The sequence below is a fragment of the Equus quagga genome, chromosome 9, assembly GCF_021613505.1.
Source record: "Equus quagga isolate Etosha38 chromosome 9, UCLA_HA_Equagga_1.0, whole genome shotgun sequence".
Taxonomy (NCBI): Eukaryota; Metazoa; Chordata; class Mammalia; order Perissodactyla; family Equidae; genus Equus; species Equus quagga.
This window is the reverse complement of record NC_060275.1, coordinates 560547-582802: the sequence shown is the minus strand read 5'-3', so window position 1 is coordinate 582802 and position 22256 is coordinate 560547. Positions and strand designations below refer to the sequence as shown.

Sequence of the window (22256 nt, the reverse complement as noted above, 5' to 3'; positions counted from 1 at the left end):
CTTCTCCTTGTGGGGTTTGTCATCTTTTGCCTTCTCTCCTCTGGGAGGTGTTTTGTAGGTTGGAGGGATGTTCTGAGAAACAAGTTGCCCAGGCAGGTGTAGGAGAGGAGAGCACGTTGCACTGTTTCAGCTGCTCTTGCCCAGCCATCCTGGACTTGCGTCCATGAGGACAAAGGACCCCAGTATTGTTCTCTGAGTCAACATTTCTAGTGCTCAGTGTTCTCTACAGGAGCTTCTTGAGCTGTTTCTCACCGTGGATTCCTTCTGCATTCCACCCTCTTTTTAAGATTCTCTGGTGATGTAATGTTACCTCAGGTGGGCATCTTTTAAAGCACTGCCCTCTCAGGACGCGAGGACGGGTGGACATTGGGCGTTCTCTTTTGGCAGGGAGCAGCTTGACTCACAGAGCTCACCTTCCTGGGGTGGAGGACGTGAAGTGAGGACAGAAGTGCTCGCTCGTATTTTAGAATAACTTGTTCATGCTACCCTGAAAAAAATTGAGTTTTGGTTTGTAGCTCTGTATTTTACTGTCCCATAGGATTTCAGAGATAGACTGTTTCTTTAAATCCAATCCCATCATCCCCTTTCTCAAACTCTTAACGTGCATACACTTTCAGTGTTCAGAGTGGGCTCTGTGTTCATTACCGTGTAGCGTGTATGTCGTGTATGTTCTTTTTTATTGCTTAAAATGATGAGGTTGTCCTCATTTCCGAGGCTCCTCTATTTAAAAGTAAATCCCAGGGTGTGCAGCATGCACCTCGAGAGGACCCAGTCCTTGCGGGATGGTGGGGTGCCACCCACGCGGCCTTCAGGAGTGTGAGTGGAACCGTCCTTGCCGTCCTTGTTCTGAGGTGTGAGGTGTGAGGTGTGGTGCAGACTGCACATAGCACCAGGGCCTGCCTTCCCACGTGCGGCACCACGGGTGCAGATCCTGCTGGCTTTGGCTCCTGTCTATGGAGATGGCAGGTAGAGGAAATCGCTCCCTGTGGGGTCCACAGTAAGCACGGGAGCTCATGAGGTGAACAGGGCTGGGCCTCAAGGACGGGGTCAGGTTAGTGAGATTTTAAACAGAGAGAGGACAGATTGTGCAGCACCGGCTCAGAGCAAGGCCAACACCACATTCCCAGATTCCCAGAGCCGTTGTGTGTATTTCCCGTGGACCACGCAGCTGTCAGGGAGACGGGAGGTGTCCGTGAGCAATGGTGCAGACAGCTGCCTTCTCTGGGACCGGGACAGCATTGGGAGGGCCCCACCTTGACCCAGCACCTGGGTTGCCTTCCAGGTGGGGGCAGGTGCGAGTGGAGGCTCACAGGAGAGGAGCCCTGGGGCCATCAGCAGGGAGAAGAGCTCAGCTCTGGTCGTCAGGGCAGTGTGGATTAACGCAGGCTGCCATTTCCCACACGCTCAAAGGCAGAACATTCAGAAGTGGTGATTCCCGTGCTGACCGTTCTTTCACAGCTCGAGGTGTCCCCCTGCCCTGCTCCAGGAGTGCAGATGGTCCCAAGCCTGGGGCCGAGGGCCTGTGCTCCTACTGGCCTGGGGTCTCTCTGGGCATCTGCCCCCCTAGTGAGTGCTCTGCCTGACATGTCCTGTCCACATGTGGAAGATTTCTGCTTCTGCGTGAGGGCACCACTGCTGTTAGACTCACCCTCCTGCTGCAAATAGCCATAAGGGCTGTGACGAAATGGACAAGACAGCTGTGCGAGGGTGTTAGCAAGCATCCACATCCAACACCGCAGGCCTTGAACTGCAGCCTGAAGAGGGGCAGGCAGAGTGCCACACTCCCCACCTTTCTCTTAGGGTGTCGGCCCAGCGTGGTTCATGTGTGTTGGTGGGGGAGAAGGAACCGAGTGGAAGGCCCTGTCTCTCTGGGCTCCCTAGGCAGGTTGGGGTCTGAAGCTGTCAGAGCAGCTGGGACTTGGGGAGCAGAACCCCAGGAGAAGGGGTCCGGGGCCACAGACACCCTCAAGTTCTCAGGCTGCGTGGGATCCCGAGATGCCAGAGCCTTTAAGATAATGCGATCATTGGTTCAATAAAGTAGGAAGACAGATGGGTAAAATAGGTGGAAAGGTGGAGAATTATAATCTATAAAAAATAACCAAATGAACATTTTAGAAGTGGAAAATACAAAATCTGGAATTAATTGGAAGATGGTCAGTGGAAAACGTGCAAACTGGAAGCACAGAGAACCGTCACCAGATGCGAGGGCTAGTGTGGAAAAGGCCAAATGCCACCTGTGTGTGTGGTCCCCGAGAAGAGGAGGGGTGGGCGGCAGGCCAGGGTGAAGCCTGGGTCTAGAAACTCAAAACTCAGACCAAGTCTACAGACCCGGTGACTTAGTGAACCAAGCTGCATAACGGAGACAACCAGAGTGAGCACATTACATCCAGCTCTTTAAAACCAGAGATGGGAAGGTCTGATTCTGTGTGTATGTGTCTGTGTATAAAGTAGTACGTTACATGCTGCTAATTACTAATATTAACAGTAATGTTAATGATGTAATAATACTGTTAATATGCTATTAAATCATAATTACATTATATTATGTAATGTATATATTTACATAATAGATGGATTTTTGCCTCTTAAATCTTTATTTCTATATAGCAAAAGAATTTAAAGCAAGTTATTTTTTAATTGCCACAATTACCTTAATATGTTATAACATCACGTAAGTAAGCAAAACTAGGTGTTTAGGACTATTGGGGCTGTAGAGAGGAGATTGATAACGTGAAACTATAGCAAATGCTCTGAGGCATATGGAATGTTGAGTTGTCTGAATGCTGTGCACACACTGGAGGAATTGGGAGGAGGGAGGGGTCGTCTGTGGGGTCCAAGTCTCCTTGGGTGGGGACGTGAGCCAAGCGTGAAAGGTCAGGAAGAGTGTCCACCAGGCCTGCAGGCGGCAATTCCACTTGAGCAGAGAATCACTGTCAGTGTGTCCCAGCCTCGCGGGACGCAGGCAGATTCGCTGGGACATCTGCTTCCTGATGATGGGGGCGCGCATGCCCAAGCACTTCCAGGCCTCTCCATAGGGTTCATCGTGAGCACCAGGGCAGCCTCCCAGACACAGGGCCAGCAGTGAGCCTGAGAAAGCTGCCAGCAGCTGCAGGACGATGCAGGATGGACAAGATGCAGAAGGGACCATGCAGGGCGGGGAGCCAGAGATGAGGTGTGAGCGAGGCAGAACCTGGCCATGTGGCTTGATGCTGTGGTGGTGTTCATGCAGCAGGCCCGCACTTTTCTCCAGAAACGTGGGCTGCCAGTGCTGGGAGACGCCTTTGGGAGTTTTAAGAGTTAGTTGTATTATAAGCAGAAGAAAATGTGTCTCTATTAGTGGTGTCCTGGGAGGAGCCTCTGTGACATTAACTCGCCAGATAATGAATTTGAAAAATGCCTGCTCTGTGTGTGGGGATGCTACTAAGTACCCCCTGAATTTTAACTCTGGAAGACTTCCAACAAGTGGAAACACCATGTTTTCTGCTTATTCACAGGACATGGGATGCTGAAGTAAATACTACAGTAAATAGAAAGATGGGAATTTGGGATTTTGTATTTTGAGCCCCTTCCGAGCACCTGGCTCTGTTCTCTGCACTGGGATGTGGGATGTGGGGTCCTGCCCTTCGCAGCCTTGTGCTCCATGGAGAGAAGAGTGTTAAACAGGCAGAGGGAGATGGGGGCGGTTGAGGAGGGGCGCCACCAGGAGAGGCTTCCCCAGCAGTGCAGACCGGGTGGGGCCAAGAAAGGAGCCTGGGCCGCAGCCAGTGCAGGAAGCGATCATTCCTGCAGGAGTGTACTCTGGTCCTCCCTGGTCCCTCTCTTCTGTGCCCTGTGTTTCCATGAGAGCAGTGGTGTGACCCTCTCTGTCGATTTCACTGCTGTCAGGATCAGACAGCTAGAGCCCGGTGGCCATGGTGCCTGAGCCCCTCAGGGTGGCAAGTGGTGGTGGGAGGTGTCTTGGGCTCCCCTTTGGCATCTCCTTGACCCAGTGGGGATGTGGTGGCACCATAGGGTTGGTCCTGGGTAAGGAAGGAGAATCAAGCCCCAGCTGGATAGATGGGCTGTGAGGCCGGAGAGGGGAAGGGCCTGAGACGAATCTGGGGTTTCTGATTCCGATAACAGGAATGTTGGCACAGCAGCGAAGGTGAGAGCGTTTCCAGTTTTTAGGAAGTTGTCCTATTGTGGACTTGACCTTTCAGTGTTAATGTATTTCTTCTTTTGACTCAATCAGTTCCAGCCTTTTAGCAGAGTTGACAGACCCCCTAGACCACCCTGAGATGGTCACTGCCTAGATTAACTTAAATGCCTGCTAACTTATCATGTAGAGTAAAACAACATTATGATCTGTAACATTTAAAAATGAGGGCATGCGAAGAGGGCTCATGCAGCAGTGACAAGCACTCCCTTGTCAGCCTTGCATTTCACTGGCATATCGGGCTCTGGTTCAGATTTCTGTCCTAGGTTATGTATGTTCTGTAGCGTCTCATGACTAGAGTTAGTGGAAGTATGAGGATGGGGAGATCTACGCATTCTGTGATAATGCAGAAAGGTAGTTCTGAAATTGCAGTTTTACACTGATGCTTACATAATTTAAAGCAGTCAGAGTCAGCACTGGACTGATGTTTACATGAGCAATTCCTGTGTTTTAGACTCTGCTTTTCATACTGTTAAGTAAAATCACAAATGTTTGGCATATTTCTCTTAGATGTAAAGAACAAAGGCATGTTGTCTCAAAATGTTTGTTTTAAAATGTTTAAAAATTAGATACAAAAATGGTTTGGGATTATTCAGCCTCGCTCGAAATAAGTAGCAGTAGGCTAGGGAGCTTCTAAGATAAGTGAGAACAAGTAATTAGGTGTTGTCTGAAAACAGACTTGCAGATGGTAAGTTAAACTTCAATAAAGTTGCTCCCACTTTTTTATTTGTATAACACTAATAATCAGGCAACAGATAACCACGTATTTGTACTGAAACGTGTATAATTTATGTGAAGAGCAGTGATTCAGTTTCAGATGACACCATAAAGAGACAAATGTTTCAGCTCTGCCTATCTTTTCTGAGGAGAATACACATGGCTGTAGTTTTTTCTAACAAGTTCACTTTTGATGAAATTTTCTTCTTTTTTGAACTTGAAAGTGTGATTTCCACCAAAATACTAGTTTTCTTAAGTTATCGCCAGCCCATTTGGGTGTATGAAAGGATATTAATTTACTTCATTAAATCATGTTAGTCACATAAACCTCGTCATGGAAAGCAGCATTACGATATCCAAACCAGCGTGTTGTCCTAGTGTCATTTTTCACATCATGGGAGACCTGAGGCTTCTCCTAATAACCTTTGTCACGTTGCTTATGCTCTGTTTCTCTCCTCGCTTGTACATACAGGAAACTATACATTCTCCCAAAATTAGGGAATGTTGGTACAGCTTGTTGATAGTTGTTTTTAAAATCGGTGAGATGAACAATTTGTATAAGAAACAGGGAATCCCAATCTTAACCCCCGTCTGAGCGGCAGTAGTGCTCTGAGTAGAGGGGAGCATGCAGGGACTGGGGTGCGTCCTCATGGGCTCTCTGTATCTGTGCGATGGGGACTAGAATCCTAGTGAAAGTCAGGTCCTAGTGGACTTGACCCCACGTGGCTTAGTGTAAACATTTCCTTTCCATTTGAACCTAGAGCTGTCCCCATTTGGTTGATTTCACATTGTACCCAGACACATCCATGTCCTTAATCCTTCTGGCCACACGTGCCTGCGCAACACCTACAGGAAATCTCCATATGTACAGTTAGCACCTGCAAAAGCAGAGTGTCCAAACTGCTACATCCTTGGAACTGTGGGCTGTGCCCTGAGCCACCCCATCAGGGCGCTCGTCAGCCCATTGCTCCTGCCGGTCCTACAGCTAGAAGTGGCCCCACGCCTGTGTGTCGAGGGCCACACCAGTGGGAGCCCTGTTCTCCTCCCCCCAGAATGGTGACTCTACCCTGGTCTGTGACTGGAACCCCGCACAGACCCTGTTGTGACAGGGTACCTGGAGCTACTGGGCACTTACTTCATTCCCATGTGCTCATCTGACTGAGGGCTCTGAAAATTGTGAATTTCTGTGATTCTTTCTTTGGTATTTTTGGAGCGTGCAGGGATGGGGGCGTGTCCTCGTGGGCTCTCTGTGTCTGTGCAGGTATATCTGTGTGGATGCGTGTGCTGGGCTAGGGTGCTGGCTCATCTGGGGGACTTGGAATCAGAGGTCCTTGGTGGATGTGTCTTGGAACTCTCCCTGGCTGTTGTCAGTGTGTGTGAGAACGCTCCCTCTCTTCCACAAGATTTATGTGCACAGAATGCTTAGGGAGACGTTGGAAGTAAGAGCAGGCTTCATCCAGCTGGCGGGTGCAGTCCCTCAGCAATATCAGTTCAAGCTCACCTTGTGTTAGGAGCTGCCCATGTGATGGGCAAAGGTCCGAGGGGTGGTCACTGAGCCTAAACCTTGACTTCTCACAGGCAGCAGTGCCGGGGAGGCATCTGGAGAAGGTGAGAGCTGCTGGTTTGAGGGCATTCCACTTGGGACACCAAGACCATGGGGGAGCCCTGGGGCTCACAGCATTGTAAATATATTTCTGTGCAAGGACAGCATGTGAAACTCTGAATTCCTTTTTATTTATCTATCGTTACCATGTGCTACCAGTTATGAACATTTGATTTTTTTTCATTAAAAGGTTTTATTTTGAGACAATTCTAGATTCACAGGCAGTTGTGAGAAACAACACAGAGAGATCCCATGTGCCATTTTCCCAGCTCCCTCAATGGTAGCATCTAGCAAAACTGCAGCCCAGTGTTACAGGAGGGTGCCATCTCTGATGCGGTCCAGATGCAGGGCATCCATCGCCCCAGGGCCTCCTGACACTGTTGTATAGCCACAGCCATCTCCATCTCTGCAGCCCCACCCCCAGACCTAACCCACAACCATGATCTGTTCTCCATCCCTCTACTGCCATCATTCCAAGAATGGTTTATCAGTGGACTCATGTGGTGTGTGACCTCACTCAGCACAGTCCCTGGAGATTCGTCCACGTCGTTCTGATCGGTTGTTCATACCTTTTCACTGCTGAGTGGTGTTTCACGGTAAGGCTGTGCCACAGTTTCTGTAACCGTTGACCCTTTTGAGGACTTATGGGTTGTGCCCAGCTTGGGGCTGTTATAAGTAGCTGCTACAACCATTTGTGTAAATCTCCATTTCTGCGATGTGAGTGCCCAGGGTGTGGTTGCTGAGTTGTGTGGTGAGTGTATGTTCCGTTTCATGAGAAACTGCCCACCTTTCTAGACTTGCGGTACCGTTTGACACTCCCCTAGCAGTGCAGGACGGTTTCTCTGCATCTTCGTCAGCATTTGGTGTTCACCATTTTTTATTTTAGCTGCTCTGACAGGCCTGTGGTGACGGTGTGCTTTGGCTTGTGCCGCCCTCACTCGCGGTGAGCCGCGCTGCACTTTCTCTGGGCTGTTGTGCTTGTGCGCATCCTCTTCAGTGAGGCGTTTCCTTGTGTCTTCTGCTCATTTTCTCAGGGGACGTTCGTTTTTACTGGTGAGTTTGAGAATTCTTTATACGTTTTAGATCCTAGTCCTGTGTCAGTTATGTGGCTTGCAGATAGTTCCTCCCACTCTGCAGCTTGTCTTTCTGTCCTCTTAGCAGAGCTTTGGCAGAGCAAAAATTTTTCATTTTATTGAGGTTCTGTTTATCAGTTTCCTTTTCATGAGTTATGCATTTGGCGTCAAGTCTAACTCTTTGCCTAGTCCTGGATCCTAAAGATTTTCTCTTATGTTTTATTCTGAAGTTTTATAGTTTTATGTTTTATGTTAAGTCCGTGATCCATTTGGAGTTAATTTTGTACTAGGTATGCAACTTTAGGTTGGGGTCATTTTTTTGTGCCAGCACCATTTGTTGAAAAGGCTACTGTCTTTCGTCTGTTGTCTTGTTTTTGCATTTTTGTCAAAATTCTGTTGAGTATCTTTGTGGGTCTGTTTCTGGGTTCTCTGCCTGTTCCTTTGATCTGCAGGCGTTTCTGCCTTTTTCTTAATCTTGGGGGAAACATTCAGTCTTTCGCCTTTAGGTGCAATGTCAGCTGTAGGTGTTCTGTTGATGGTCTTTATCAGGTTGAGGAAGTTCCCCTCTCTTCCTACTTTTCTGTGAGTTTTGTCATGAGTAGGTGTTTAATTTTTCAGACACTTCATCTCTATTGGTAGGATCGTGCCTTTTCTTCTTGGGCCTCTCATTCAAGTTGTATTTCCCTTATTGGTAGAGTAACATCTCTCACTGCTTTCAAGACTTTGTCCTTGTCTTGAAGTTTGATTATGATGTGTATTAATGTGGATTTGGGGGATTTATCCTGTTTTGGATTCACTCAGCTTCTTGAATCTGAAAGTTTAATGTCTTTTGCCAAATTTGGCACTTTTCCAGCTATTGTTCTCCAGGGACTTTTCCAGCTCTGCCATGTTTGCTCTCTTCTGCTGGGACGCCTGTGACTCAAGTGTTGACCCTTGTTACCCGCCCACGTGTCCCTAAAGCTGTGTTTGTCGTTTCCTTCTCAGTCTCTGTCCTCTTGTCATTCAGATGGAGTGATTGCTGTGACTTCTCCCACCTCAGGCATTGTTGCCTCCGTTGTGATGTTGAGTCCGTCCAATGTGTGTGTTTGGTTTTTATGTTTTTATTTATTCTTTGCATCTCCTGTTTCTCTGCTGAGGCTTTCTATTTGCTCATTTCAAGAGTGCTGGTAATTGCTGGTTGAAGCCTTTCACCATGAGGCTTAAAATCCTTGTCAGAGAATCCTTTTGTCTCCATCATCTCAGAGTCGACATCTCCTGATGGTCTTTTTCATGCAGTTTGAGATCTTCCTGATCTTAGTATGATGAGTGATTTTCAGTTGAAACCCAGACAGTTTCACATCTCCTTATGAGAGACTGGACCTAATGTAAACCTCTGTTCTGCTGGCTTCCTCTGGCTCTGCTCCAGCAGCAGAGGTGGAGGCACCACTCGGGTAGGGTTGGGGGAGTCCAGGCCCCCACTTGGCCTCTGTTGACGCCTGAGATGGCAGTCATTGTTACTGCTGGGTGGCCATGAGAGTTCCAGGTCCCCCCATGGTCACTGCTGACACGAGATGGTGTCCACGTTACCACCAGGTGCTGGTGAAACCTCGCAGTCACTGCAGGGTTGGGGTGGACGTCCAGGCTGCCGCCGCCATGGTCTCCACTGACACTCAGTGGTCAGGGCTCATCCCTGACTGGTGTGGAGGAAGGTCCTAGCTCCCCACTTGGCATCTCTGGGACCACTGGCAGGGGCATTGGGCCTTGCCAGTGGGTCAAGGGGTACAGTTTCTGTGGTGTTGGCCTGAAGTAGAGCAGTTATTGTCTGAAGGTTTTCTGTCCAGCAAGGTGGCCCTTCTCCAGGTCCTGTCCTGGAGAGAGCAGGCTGCTCTGGGGGCTTTGTGTCTGCCTGTTTTGTTTCTGGGTTGCCAGCCTCTGGGATGTCTGAGCAGAAAGGAGCGAGAGAAGTCACTGCTGTGCTTTCCTGGCCCTGGGGGCCCAGCCAGGCTGCCTTCTCCCCGCCCTCGGTCGTCTTCCCTGTTTATCTGTGAGGGTCTTGGGTTGTGTTTGTGGGAGGATAGAGAAAAGCAGAAGTCCAACTTTTGATTTCAGAAATGGACAGTGAATCTTGTGTTTTTTATTTCCTCTCACATTTACGTTCCTGTTTTTCGGGAGACGTGGGAGCAGCGTGGTGTAGGGGTGAGAGCTGGCCTTGCGGCTATAGGAGCCACAAGCTTTTCGTCCTGTGGTTTGTCTACCAGTGTTTGCCCTGTTAGAAATTAAAACGGAGACATCTTTTAAATACTCATTTATTCATTCATTTTAAAATAATAATAAAATGTTACCTGTTAACATGACACTTTTTTAATGAAAAATAACTATTTTCCAAAACAAAAAGAAATATAATGAGAAGTGTGGCTTATTTTGCATTTTTGGGAGTCACTCTGGCTCAGTGGAGGACAGTGGTCCCCCTGCCTGTGCATCAGCCTGTTGTCATCTGTTGTTTGGTGGAAATATAGGAAGAAATTCTGTCCCCCTCTACTGTGTCCTTGGAAAAGGGAGAATCTTGCAGATGCCCTGAGGGGTCTTGGGAGCCCTGGATTTGGTGACTCATCTACAGCGTCTTACGACTGGAAGAGAATCGTGCCTTTGCTTGTGCACATGAAGTCGTCACACCTGTGGACGCTGCAGCCAGGGCCCCTCCCAGGCCTGCAGATCAGGTGCAGCCCAGGCTCCACGTAGGCTCCTGATCAGCTACCATACAGGGATATACTTGTTCTCACGTTTCGTGTTTTGGTTAAAACTATGAAACAGTTTTCTCTGAAGGGAGACTGTAGTATGTTTGTTTTTAGTAAAAAAATACTGTTGGCATTTTTCCATATTTACAGTAGGAGCTTTGGGTGGTTGGAGCTGACGGTAAGTGGGTGTGAACTGACGTGTGCCCTGGTGTCCACGTCGGAAGATGGGATATGAAGCATTTGAGCTGTGTGAATACTTGCTGGTGGGTTGGCCAGTGGTGAGGCTAGGAACATAGTCCGACTTGTGAATAAACAGAGACTAGCATTTTTTAGGTAGTCCTTTATATTCCTGGGTGAAAAAAATGTTCCCTTCATTAGATAACATGTGGTTATCCTAATACATTGCTTCTGCCTAATTTTGTAGTTTAGATTTTAATACCCCCATTTTTCTTCAGAAAGTTTTAGTGCCTTGTCTTCCGTGTCTTAGCAAGTGAGCATGTGGTTGGTGATGGCAATGAGGTGCTGGAAGCTTCCTTGCTTGGCTCCCGACCCCACAAAGCAACTGACCCTAGAAAATGCCAGCTGTCACAGAAACCCCTTTAAATTCTGACAGTCATGACATACTTAAAAGCACGGCCACGAGACCTGACGCGAGGAGATGAAGCGTGTCTGTAGAGGGAGCTCTGAGAGCCTGTTTCAGATGAGCTGTAATTGTGACACAACAGAGGAAGCACTGTGACTTGAGCATGCTGTTGGTACTGGCACAGGAGCATCCTTGAAATAGAAGGTTCCTCTTTGCTACAGTGACATTTAATAATTTAAGAAAACTGGCGGACATCATTCTGAACCCTCCCTCCCTGGCTTTCACGGGCACGTGACTTTAACTTCAGCCCAGTACAGTCCATTTTCTTAAATTCACCGTCACATTTTTTTCTATTTTTATAGCCTGGATAGTGTAGAAATGGTGGTTTGGTGTTTTGGTTTTTTTAATCTTAGGACTTGCTTGACCTTATTTTGAGGATAAAATAACATTTCCTACTGGTTTCTAGGAAATTGTTCGTCGTCTCTCTTCGCATTTTCCCCTTTGTTCTAAAATGAGCAGAGCCAAACGGATGGTCTCTGTGAACATTGGTGGTTTTGTTGACAAAAGGAGGTAGGTGTTAGCTTTCAACAAGAGGAAACATAAGCACGATTGGTCACTCAGCCTGGCTCAGCTAGCAGATATTTGATTTAGTAAACAAAGTCTGATAAGCATAAGTAGGTACTGTTGACAAGACCTGGTGTTTTTTCATAAGTAAAATACTCTCTGTTTGTATGTATTTGTTTGTTTACCTATTCCAAGAGTCAGGAATCTGATTCAGTACTGAAAAGGTGAATTCAAACTGACTTTCCTCATCTGGGCCCTATAAAATTCATTTCAGAGTTGTTCAGCCACATCAACAGCAGATGTTTGGTGAAGAGCTGCCAGATAATCAAGATGGAGAGCAGCCTGGTCCTTCTAGAAGAAAGCGACAGCCCAGCATGTCAGAGACAATGCCGCTGTACACACTGTGTAAGGAGGATTTAGAGAGTATGGACAAAGAGGTGAGACACCTGGCGTGCCAGGATGCGGTGCCCACAGACAGTGGCCATCGTCCTGGTGGCCGGCACCACTAGAACTTGTGTGCACCCGCGCATCCCAGGTAGAGCTGAAATTCTGTGCTCACGCACTGGTGTGTGTGGTTCTGGACTAGCACTTTTGTTTTTACTAAGAGATTTGCAACAATATTAAGTGATGTATCGGCAACATTTACCAATAAGAACACTTTTAAAAGTCAGGTTTGTGGTTCCATTGGTGGGGCCAACCGAGCGATTTTGTACCTCCCCTCTCTCCTCCCCAACCCGAAGGACACGTGACAACCTCTGAAATGGTCAATAATAAGGGAGTGCTCCTGGCATTCGGGGCCAGGGATGCTGCTGAACAGTCTGCAGTGCATAGGACAGCCCCCCACAATGTCAGCAGTGCTGAGGGGGAGAAACTCTACATCACTGCCTTCTCAGGTGAACACACAGATTTTTAAAACACACACAAGTTACAACTGGCAATTTATTGTGGTATCTTGTTATTACACCATTAAATAGTTTTAGGCAATGTACGTGGAATTTGTGTTTTCTCAAATGCTTAATTGTGGGACTAATGATACTAGGAGCCTGAATCCATTTTGAGTCGAAGATTAACTACAGTGGGGATTTTCATTAGGACCAAAACCCTTCTAAACTACAAATAATCCTGTAAGTCAGTATTGTCATCTGTCTCCTCGTTCATCTTTAAAGACAACAGAAGCTTACATGTCGCCCTGTCCTTAGTCCCACTTGTCCCGTGTCCTGTGGAGCCCTCCCCCTAGGCCCTGTATGCCCCTCGCCTCCTGTCACCAGCCAGGCCCTTGAGGAAGGGGCACGCCTGTGGGGTTTGTAGGTGGTTTATATGTCGTTCTTGGGCTGACTGTTCTGTGAAAGGACCCCTGTAGAAACCACATCACTCATCTTGAGTCCTCATAGCTCCTCTTGGAGTTCCCAGCCAGGCCCCTGCTTAGGACGGAAGCTGTCCTCCTTCCCTCACGTCTTCGTTCTGGAGACAGATAACCAGCCACAGCTGCTCACCCATTTGGTGCTACTGTGTGGTTAGAAATCGGTTTTCATGGGGAATGCTGGGGAGAGCACTTAAGTAGGAAAAGCAGCATTTCGGTTTATTTTCAGCAATAGCCAAAAAAATGTGAATGGGTATATTCAGTGTACAATCTTGCTGGCAACTCAGATTATCATCTTCAGGGAACAGTTTGTCTTGTGAAGACCCTGTTTTCACATGTGGCAAATTCCTCTATTTACCGTTTTTTCTCTTTTTGAGCACTTAGCTGGTATGCATGCTGTTTTTTGTCTGGTAAAAATGTTTTCTCTAAAGCAATTTCCTCACTGTTACTTCTTTATCTCTAAGCCCAGACTCCTTGCTCTAGGATATTTCTTCCTCCTCCTAGGGCAAGCTACCGCCTAGGGGGCCCTGGGAAGTGATGACAGCGGGTGCCTCACCTCTCCTCCTGGCCGCCCATCCAGCCCACAGTCAGTTATGGCGGTTGTGTTTACTGCTGCAGCCCGTACAGACAGCGCCCAGTCAACTTGAAAGCAAACTCGCCTGTCTTTTCTCCTCAGAATGAGGGAGCAGTCAGAAGAATTGCAGTTTGGGATGTGCACGCTATGGCGGACTGCAGGAAAACCCAGAGAACACAGGACGAGCTGCTTTTATAGGGAAAGGGGGAGGGAGGGGCTGTTCTAGAGCAGGGTCCGTTAGGGAGAGGAACAGCTCAGGGCGCGAACAGCTCCTCATTGGCTAGGCTGCAGCACTCCTCATTGCCTGGGCCATGGCGCTTCATTGGCTGGGCTGTTGCCAGGTAGGACAGCCCAGATTTCTCTCAGGTAGGGAGGGAAATCTTCCTTCGGTGGTATAGTACAATCTTCCTGTCCGAGGTGCAAGCCGTGATAGGGCATGAGAGCTCCCCTCCAGGCCTTCCAGCTTAGTTAAGGTTTCTCTTATTACTTTCCACGTTTTCCCCTTTTGATCAAGGTCTTCCTCTGAGAGCATCACTGATGAACAGTCAGGTTCTCTGCACATGGTGGTCTTGTCCCCTGGTGCCAGGAAGGACCTTTCCTGGTTCTCGTGTCCCATTTTGGAGGGAGGGTGCATAGTGGTTAGAAACCATTTAAGCCACATTTGAGTAACAAGGAGGGTTAGGAGGGAGAACTCTCAGGCATTTTTCATTAAAGTCTGTATTTCTCCAAGGTCGTAGGCATTGGAGCTCATGTCAAAGTGCTGAGCTAACGTCACCTTACTGGGTACATCATTTTTATACAAGTTCGACTGGCAGTAGATATAGAACTTCACAACAAGTGTACAGAGTAAGGTTAAGAGCACTGCTATAGGCCCAGTCTGCAGGATGGTTCTAAACCAGGAGCCCAGACCTGAAGGTGCCAGCTGGACAAATCAAGACACTGGATTGTCAGGTGATATGTGTCTGCTCTCTAATCTTACATAACTGGGTTTCTACTTCCCCAGAGGCATTTAGGCATGTGCACCAGGAGGTTTTCACCACTGCACAGACACCTTCCTGCTCAGCAAGTAGATCATCAAGGGCTGTACAATTATCCAAAACTACCTTGGCCAATGAAATGAGTTAAGCAACCATTCCTGAGCTGAAATTGCTTTGACTCTAGAGTCAGCCAACCCTTCCAGAGTCAGGGAGAGGTTCCTCATCATTTGTTTGTTGGCACTCACTGCAATCCACAAGAGGAGCTCTTCCCACAGACGCAAATTCAGAGTCACAAATGCCTCCTAGGAGTTCTTGTTTGGGGCAGTGATGGAGATTAAATGTGTGAGACCAATGAGAGGTCTCTGGTTGGTCATGCAGAGAGAACAGGGCAGTGAATGTGGCAAGGGCACATCATCCTTGTATTCTCCAGCTGTCAAGGCACGAGTTTCCCAAGCATAAAGGCCATTACTGACACCACCACAGATGAAGATGTAACCAGGGGATGTGCATAAGGCCCCCGCATAAGTGACATCATCTGTAGACCCGTTCATCAGCATAGAGGCATTAGCATTACATAACCTACACTCAGGTGCTATGTTGTTACACACCGAGAGGCTGCCTAAATACATGGGTAGATCAAAAAATTTACAAATGGGTGCCGGCCCCGTGGCCAGGTGGTTAAGTTCGCGTGCTCCACTGCAGGCGGCCCAGTGTTTCATCAGTTCGAATCCTGGGCACGGACATGGCACCGCTCATCGAGCCACGCTGAGGCAACATCCCACATGCCACAACTAGAAGGACCCACAACTAAGAATATACAACTATGTACCGGGGGGCTTTGGGGAGAAAAAAGGAAAAAAATAAAAATTTACAAATGGCCTGGGTTACATTGGTGGCCCCACATAATTTTTCATACAAATATTCAGAAGATCTTGTTTCCCTCCCCCCCCCCGCAAAGTCTGGGTCAAATTAAAGCAAAGAACAAGTGTAGCTGGGCTTAGCTCCCTGACTCAGTAAAATGGGCCAGCAGATCAATTTAGACAAACAACAGCATCTGGAATCCCAGTGAAATTGCTTATAGGGTGAACTAAGGAGTCATTAGTGTTTTGGACAGATGGAGGTTTCTGACAGCAAATCCAGCAATCAGAGAAGTTTCCCCCTTTCGAAAGGGACTGGGAAATGCAAACAAGGACATTGTCCTTCCAGGAAAGGGAGGAAGAGAATAATGTAAGAAACCACAGTGGGAAGAGGGTATACAGGCCTGGTCCGGTCATCTTGGGAAAGCTGTCTGCCTCAGGTGTCAGCTGCTTCTCTTCTTAGTCAGTTTGATTTGGAGATCTCCAGTGTTTGTACAAGACCAGATGTTGGGTAGAGGCTTCTTGAGCTCTGAGATGAGTACCCAAGGCTCAAGTCCCTGAAGCTTGGCTGCCCTCTGCATAGTGAGAAGGGCCTATTACAGGCCCTTCTGAGGAAATTTCAAGGGCAGTGACATTGGAAATATCAGTTTGGAGTATTGTAGCTAAGCGTTTAAGGAAACTGGAAGAATTTAGGATCCAGTCCAGTTTACAGATATAACAAAACCTTAAGGACAATTAATAAGTAGAATTTAATATCTACAGAAGTGCAAACATAATTCCTTTCTCCACAATAACCGCCATTTTTTAAATAAAGATAATCATAGTAAAACCAACTTGTTTGTATTAAACTTGGCCTGATTATGTATATAAAATGCAGCAAAAATAGTGATTGACCATATAAACTGTTTTTTAAGATTGCTATGCTGAAACCTTGTAAGTAAGGTACTAGGCCAGTTTTTCAAGTAGTTCCTTAAAGCTGTCTGGCCATATCTGAGTCTGTGTAAGTCTTTCTTGAGTATAACATTCTAGTCAAAGCCTTGGTAATGTAGCCAATGTTTCCAATTGTGTTTTGTTACAAGGAGAACAGACCTTCCCTGAGCCCATGCAGATACGTACATTGTCATGAAAAGAGTATTCTTGAAAAGAGTACTCAAGAGTTTCCGAATTCAGGAGGGATCAGGTAGAGAGAAAAAGTAAATGTTTCAACACTTATTGCAAAGAAACCCTTTACCAAACATAGATGGCTTAAAGGAGAGAACAGGGGTCCTTGAAATCTGGCACACAGAACGTTAATCTGTCTTTCACTTGAGTTCCAGAAACTCACTCCCACTTCGGTGTTATGGTCTCTTAAAGTCATCAAAACCTGTATTCCAGAGGACTTGTCAACTTTTTTATGAATCTCTTTGAAAATGAAACATATTTGTAAAAGCAAAAGAGTTAAACAGTAACAATCTATAACTGACAAAAGACTTTTTTTAAAAAAAAGGCAATGGGTAAAATAGAATTCATAAAATTTGGGTGTTTTTGTGACATACATTTTAGATACTAACTAGAATTACAGGCAATAACATTATATTAGGACATATCAGATTTTTAGGAATTTTATATAATTTCTATAACATTTTTCAGTAGCACCCATACAGTATAACCTAAAAAAGTTTATTATTGCTTATTTGACCATGCTTCTCATGTAATAGTAAGCCTAATTAGTGTAATCTCTCTCATAAGGAGAGGGAATAAATATTTTGAGATGTCCCAGGTGCCCTCTGCAAGATGCCAAAATTACATCCTGGTTAGAAAAATGTCATTTAGAATTTCAGTATTTGGGGAAGCTTGTCAAAAATATCAAAAGTTTTGGATGCTTGACCAAAAAGGATCACAGATCATTATGAGATAATACTGAAGTAGCTATATGACTAAAGTAACAGTAACAAGTTTCAAACAAACACAAAATGTTACATGGTTGTAAGCAAAACTTAACTCTTTGAATGTTAAGAAGACTCAGTTCTCTTAAGTAATTAAAGACCTGATAGAAACAACACAGGAAAATATTTTGATAAACACAAAATCTGTTTTCTAGACATATTGCTTAAAGGTAAAGAAGCTTTCACCAGCAGACCAATAGCCCAAGAAACCTTGTCCTTTAAACAGAAAAGAAAGCCAATTTTTGATTATGCATCAGCTTATTTTGATATTAAAATTGATTCATTCCAATCTTAGCCAGCCCTGACTGCTCAAATTTCTTCTCCCTCAACAGAATGCATTCCATTCCTCATACCTTCTTTTAATGAAACACGCAGCCTACTTTCCTTGCATACAGAGATGTTTCCCTTTTATGTCTAGTAGCTTTAGTTACATATACTAGAATTTTTAACCTTTAGAATCCCCAATTCTTCGTAAAAACTAAGTAAGCAGTTGTGAACTATATTAGCATTTGCAGCTTGGTGAACTTCAAATACCTTTTATAGGGCCAGCCCCATGGCGTAATGGTTGAATTCCGCACGTTCCACTTTGGTGGCCCGGGTTCACATGTTCAGATCCTGGGCGCGAACCTAGTCTACTCGTCAGCCATACTGTGGCAGCAACCTGCATATAAAGTGGAGGAAGATTGACACAGATAGGTCTGTCTTCCTCAGCAAAAAAGAAAGAAAGAAAAAGAAAAATACCTGTTATAAATTTCTAGAAATATGTGCTGTTTTTTTTAGAGAAGATTTCTCAGTGTGGCATAAAACGTGTTCAGTAATAGATTCAGATATGCTTAGTTTCTCTACAATAGGAAGCCAAAAGTTAGAGAAACTTATATTCAGTAATTAATGTTTTGGTATTTTATCTTGTTTGGAACATGATTTGGGTATTCAGTTATTTAGTTTAACTTTGTATAAACTTTGATCTTATTTATTTTAATTACTTGCTTTTAATAATCATGCTTGGATTAGAAGTTAAATAGCCAACCATCCTCATAAGTTACTTTCTTGCTGATAAATTTTGTAAGAGACAGCGTGAGCCCTAGTAGATTGACTAGTAAATCCAGGCAGAGAAAACTGCACATTTGCTTTATACCCAGTACTAACAACTCTGAAGACATACCTGTTTTTATTTACACCAACAACCTTGAGTTAGTTTCTCTTCACTGAAGATTAGTCATAGATCAGTGAATCTAGAAAGCATTTAAGTTAGTTTCTGTTATATTTTTGAGATTTAGGAATGCTTAATTTATATGCATTTAATTTCAAGCCAATTTAGTAGATCTTTTTACAAATCAATTCTAGCAATACTATCTGGAGGTAGAAAAATATCTCATCTCTATAATGAACATACATAGACACAGACAGACATGAGCAGAAATCTCATAGCTTTCATTTTAAAACATTTAGCCCTGTCTCAAGTACAAAACCCAAGAATAGTTGAATGCAAACTATATTTCTGACAGATGGACTGAGGTGAGGTTACTTGTTCAGATGGCCAAAGTCTTTTACTAAACATTTCTTTTTGCATCTTGTAACGACCCTTTTAGAACTGTTTGTGGGGTCATTTTGTCTAATATCACAAGTCTAGAATGATTGTTATTTGAATTTTTCCTTCTAGTTGTTTGCTCCAGTTAACTTAAAAATAGTAGTCAGGGCTTCAGCCTTTGAATCCTCAGAGGGTCTCATTTTAAAGGGGCAGCTTTTCCCAGAGGGGAAGAGAGGAAGGTAGCGTCTGGGGCAGAGCCTGGGCACAGGGTGGCTGCTGGGGTGGGTCTGAGACAAAGGACTCTGGAAGACAGACGGGACAGCACCTGAGACAGAGAAGGGGAGGAGAACACAAGGCCTCAGAAGCCACTTTGTTTCTCCTCCGTTTTTCAGTTGTTTTGGCTAATTTAGACAAGGTTTCTTGTAGTGAGTTGATTTTAGAGCTTCGTGCGTATCCAGAAGCCCCAGGCACCAAAGAAAATAGACACACCATTCATTTTGCTTGACTTTAGAGCCACAGTCTTTCAATTGGGTTTTAAGAAAAGTGAGTTTGGGGAGTTGACAGTTCCCCAGAGTGGCCATCGTAACTCCGGACTGCTTTTGGTCTGTGTGGGCCACTTAGTTAAAAATGCACAGGTAACGGGCCCCAAAGTTCTTAAACATAAACCTGGCCAGGGTCCCTGAAGGAGGGTTTCCCTCAGAACGTTTAGATGAGTAGGATCCCATTTCTGAAATTTCCTCTGAAAACCCAAGAAAGTTGCTGGATTCCTAGCCCTGATCCCTGAGGGAATCTGAAAACAAAAGAAAAACCGGATTCTCTGCAGCCCCAGCCCGAAAAGGAACCATGCACAAACAGAACAACCGAGTACTCGCCAAGGACAACGCCTTGAAGCGAGAGGACAAAGTCCCTCCCTCTGGAGGACACAGCCTCCCCCGATCCTGAATAAAGTCAGATCTCAGAATGCAAGGGAGCAGAGCTCCAAGTCCCAGAGGAGACCCAGCAAACTGGAAGCAGGCTGCAGCCTGCAGACACGACCAGTGCAGGGGCTCCTTGCAGGCACCTCGCTTGATTCTGGGGGTCGCTGTCTCTGTGTCGCCTCCTGGACCCCACTTTTCTGGCACCATATACGTCAACTTAAAAAGCAAATTCCTCTGTTATTTTATCCTCAAAACAAGTCTATCCAAAAACAGCCCAAATAATTGCAACTCAGGATGTGAGTGCCGTGCACACCACAGGCACGTCCAGAGCACACAGGAGGAGCTGCTCTTACAGAGAAAAGGGGGAGAGGCAGGGCTGTCCTCAAGGAAAGTCCATCAGGGAGAGGAGCAGCTCAGGGCGGCAGCAGCTCCTCATTGACTGGGCCGCAGCGCTTCTCGTTGGCCGGGCTGTTGCAGGTGGGGTGGAGGTCTCCCCTCGCCAGTAAAGTAGTTGCGCTTCTTGTTGCTGTCAACGTGGATGTGATGGGGCTGAGAGCTCCCCTACAGGCCTTCCCATCTCCAGTTTCGTTAGGGTTTCTTTTACTAATTTCCACTAGTGAGAACAATTTTAACACTTGTTTGATCCATATCGGAGAAGATGAAACCTTAATGTGAAATAAAGTGTTAAATGCAACTTCTAGTCACTCTGAAACATAATCTTTGCTTCAGAAATAAAAATTAGCCTTAAGACCTTAGATTTGGTTCTTCAGGAGCAAGAAACATTGAAAGAGAAATCCTGGACTTTGGGATCCAGCGGGCACTGCGCTGTTGTTTCATAAATGGAGTGAGAATAGGGGTTTTGTGTTCAGTAACGCTAAGGAGTTCAGCCTCATTCTTGGTGATGTCGAGGCCAGAGAGAAACTGCTCTGGTGTCTGGCACTGACAGCGTGGGCGTCAGGTGACCTGGGAGCTGGGAGGGTGTGGTCAGTGCTTTCTGTGGAGCCCGAGCTGACCCTCTACCCCCCGCTTCTCTTTGGGGGCTCCTGGGTCTTGGGGCACCATGGCCATCTGCATTTCCCCTGCGTGGCATGGCAGGTGAGGGCTGCAGGGGCTTAGAATTTGGAAGCTGAGAAGAGTTGGGAGGGGAACGTGCCTGGGAGGGGCAGTAGATGCCGTGTCCCATGGTCTGCAGCTCTGCCTGGAGCTGACCTGGGCTGTCATCCCCAAGGCCGCAGGAGATAGCTCCCCATGGAGTCACAGCGGGCAGCCAAGACCAGAGAGGCGTCTGCATGTCCTTGAAATTCAGTAAAACACGACAATTTCGTGCTGCTCGAGATGGGCGCACCTGGGCCCTGAGCCTCCTGGCGGCCTCAAAGAGGATGGTTGGCCGGCTCACAGTGCAGGGGTAGCACGTGGTCTCAGAGCAGCTTCCTCAGTGTACCCGGTCACGCCAGGTTTACACAAGGGACGTCCTGTACTGACTGCAGGCCAGCAGCCTCATCATAGGAGGACCCAGCTCTGTCCTTCACGAGTCTGTGCCCTCAAGGAGGTGGAGACCCCGAGGTGTCAGGAGATGCTGTGGGTGTGCAACAGGCACATCTGCGATTTGTCTCTGTTGGTCAGCCTCACGGGCCCCTTGTAAAACGCACCCGTGCCCAGAGAGTCCTGGAGAGTCTCCCAAGCAGTCTCACCTAAGGGGCCGGGAGACACACGGACCCCTGGACAGCCGATTTAAACAGGTCAGGCTTCCCCTGCATCACTCTGTTCCTGAAAGCGCTCACTCGTCCTGAGCCGTGCTCTGTGAGGTCTTAAAAGTGAAGTCTGAATTCTTCCTTCCACTTCCTCGAGTCCTGCAAGGCGTCTGCACTCACACCACGAGCTTTAGACAGGCAGGAAGGAATTAATACAAATCATGATAAAACAGAGGAAATGTGAACAGATCAAGTGCTCACCCCACATGCAGCTTTCACTGCACCTTGATCTAAGGGCAGTGACTGAGTCCTGCCGGCCCTCGTCTTCACTGAGAATAGAAGGAAAGAAAGAGCTTTAAGCGCATAGGTAAATACTGAAATAAGTTGTAGGAGAGAATCCAGAAGGCCTCTTGAAAGCTGGCATGGGTCATAAAGGACAGCTCTGCGTCCCCGCTGGAGCGTCAGTGTGTTTTGTTTTCTAAAGAGATTCTTGTTCTTTGGAGATAATTCAGAATAGATTGCTTTTTCAGCTTCATTCTGATTTCTGTGGAAATTTGTATACGTTGGAGACTTAACTTAGATGGCCTCCTTGTTGTGTGTTCTCTCTTGATTTATTGCAAATTATCTTTCAGTTGAATGGCAAAACTTTTTTGCATGATTTCCTTCTGTGGACTGTCTGCTGAAAACGTTTATTTTAAAAATGGTTAAGTTCTAGGAATCCTAAAACCCACCTCAGGTCACCCGGCATGGTTTTGTACGGTTATGACGCAGTGTTACTTGTTTCAGTAAATGGGGGTTCTAGGAAATGTGATTGAAAAACTTGACCTTGATCACCTGTGCCCTGTCCTGAGGCCCCTGTGCTCACCTGTGCCCTGTACTGAGATCCCCAAGCCCACTGTGCCCTGTCCTGGGGCCCGTGTGCTCACCTGCACCCTGTACTGAGGTCCCCAAGCCCACCATGCCCTGTCCTGAGGCCCG

At 46.5% G+C, this 22256-nt stretch overlaps 1 protein-coding gene across 3 annotated transcripts in view; it reads left to right on the top strand.

Annotated features, from left to right (window-relative positions):
* Positions 1-22256, top strand: part of CTDP1 (CTD phosphatase subunit 1) — a 77621-nt gene that overhangs the window by 30908 nt on the left and 24457 nt on the right. For 2 of the 3 annotated variants that reach the window (XM_046671739.1, XM_046671740.1), the window contains exon 11: positions 11724-11886. The exons of the other annotated variant lie outside the window; for it this stretch is intronic. In XM_046671739.1, the coding sequence (XP_046527695.1) occupies positions 11724-11886 (163 nt within the window). The remainder of the gene's footprint in view (positions 1-11723; positions 11887-22256) is intronic. 3 annotated transcript variants of the gene reach the window in all.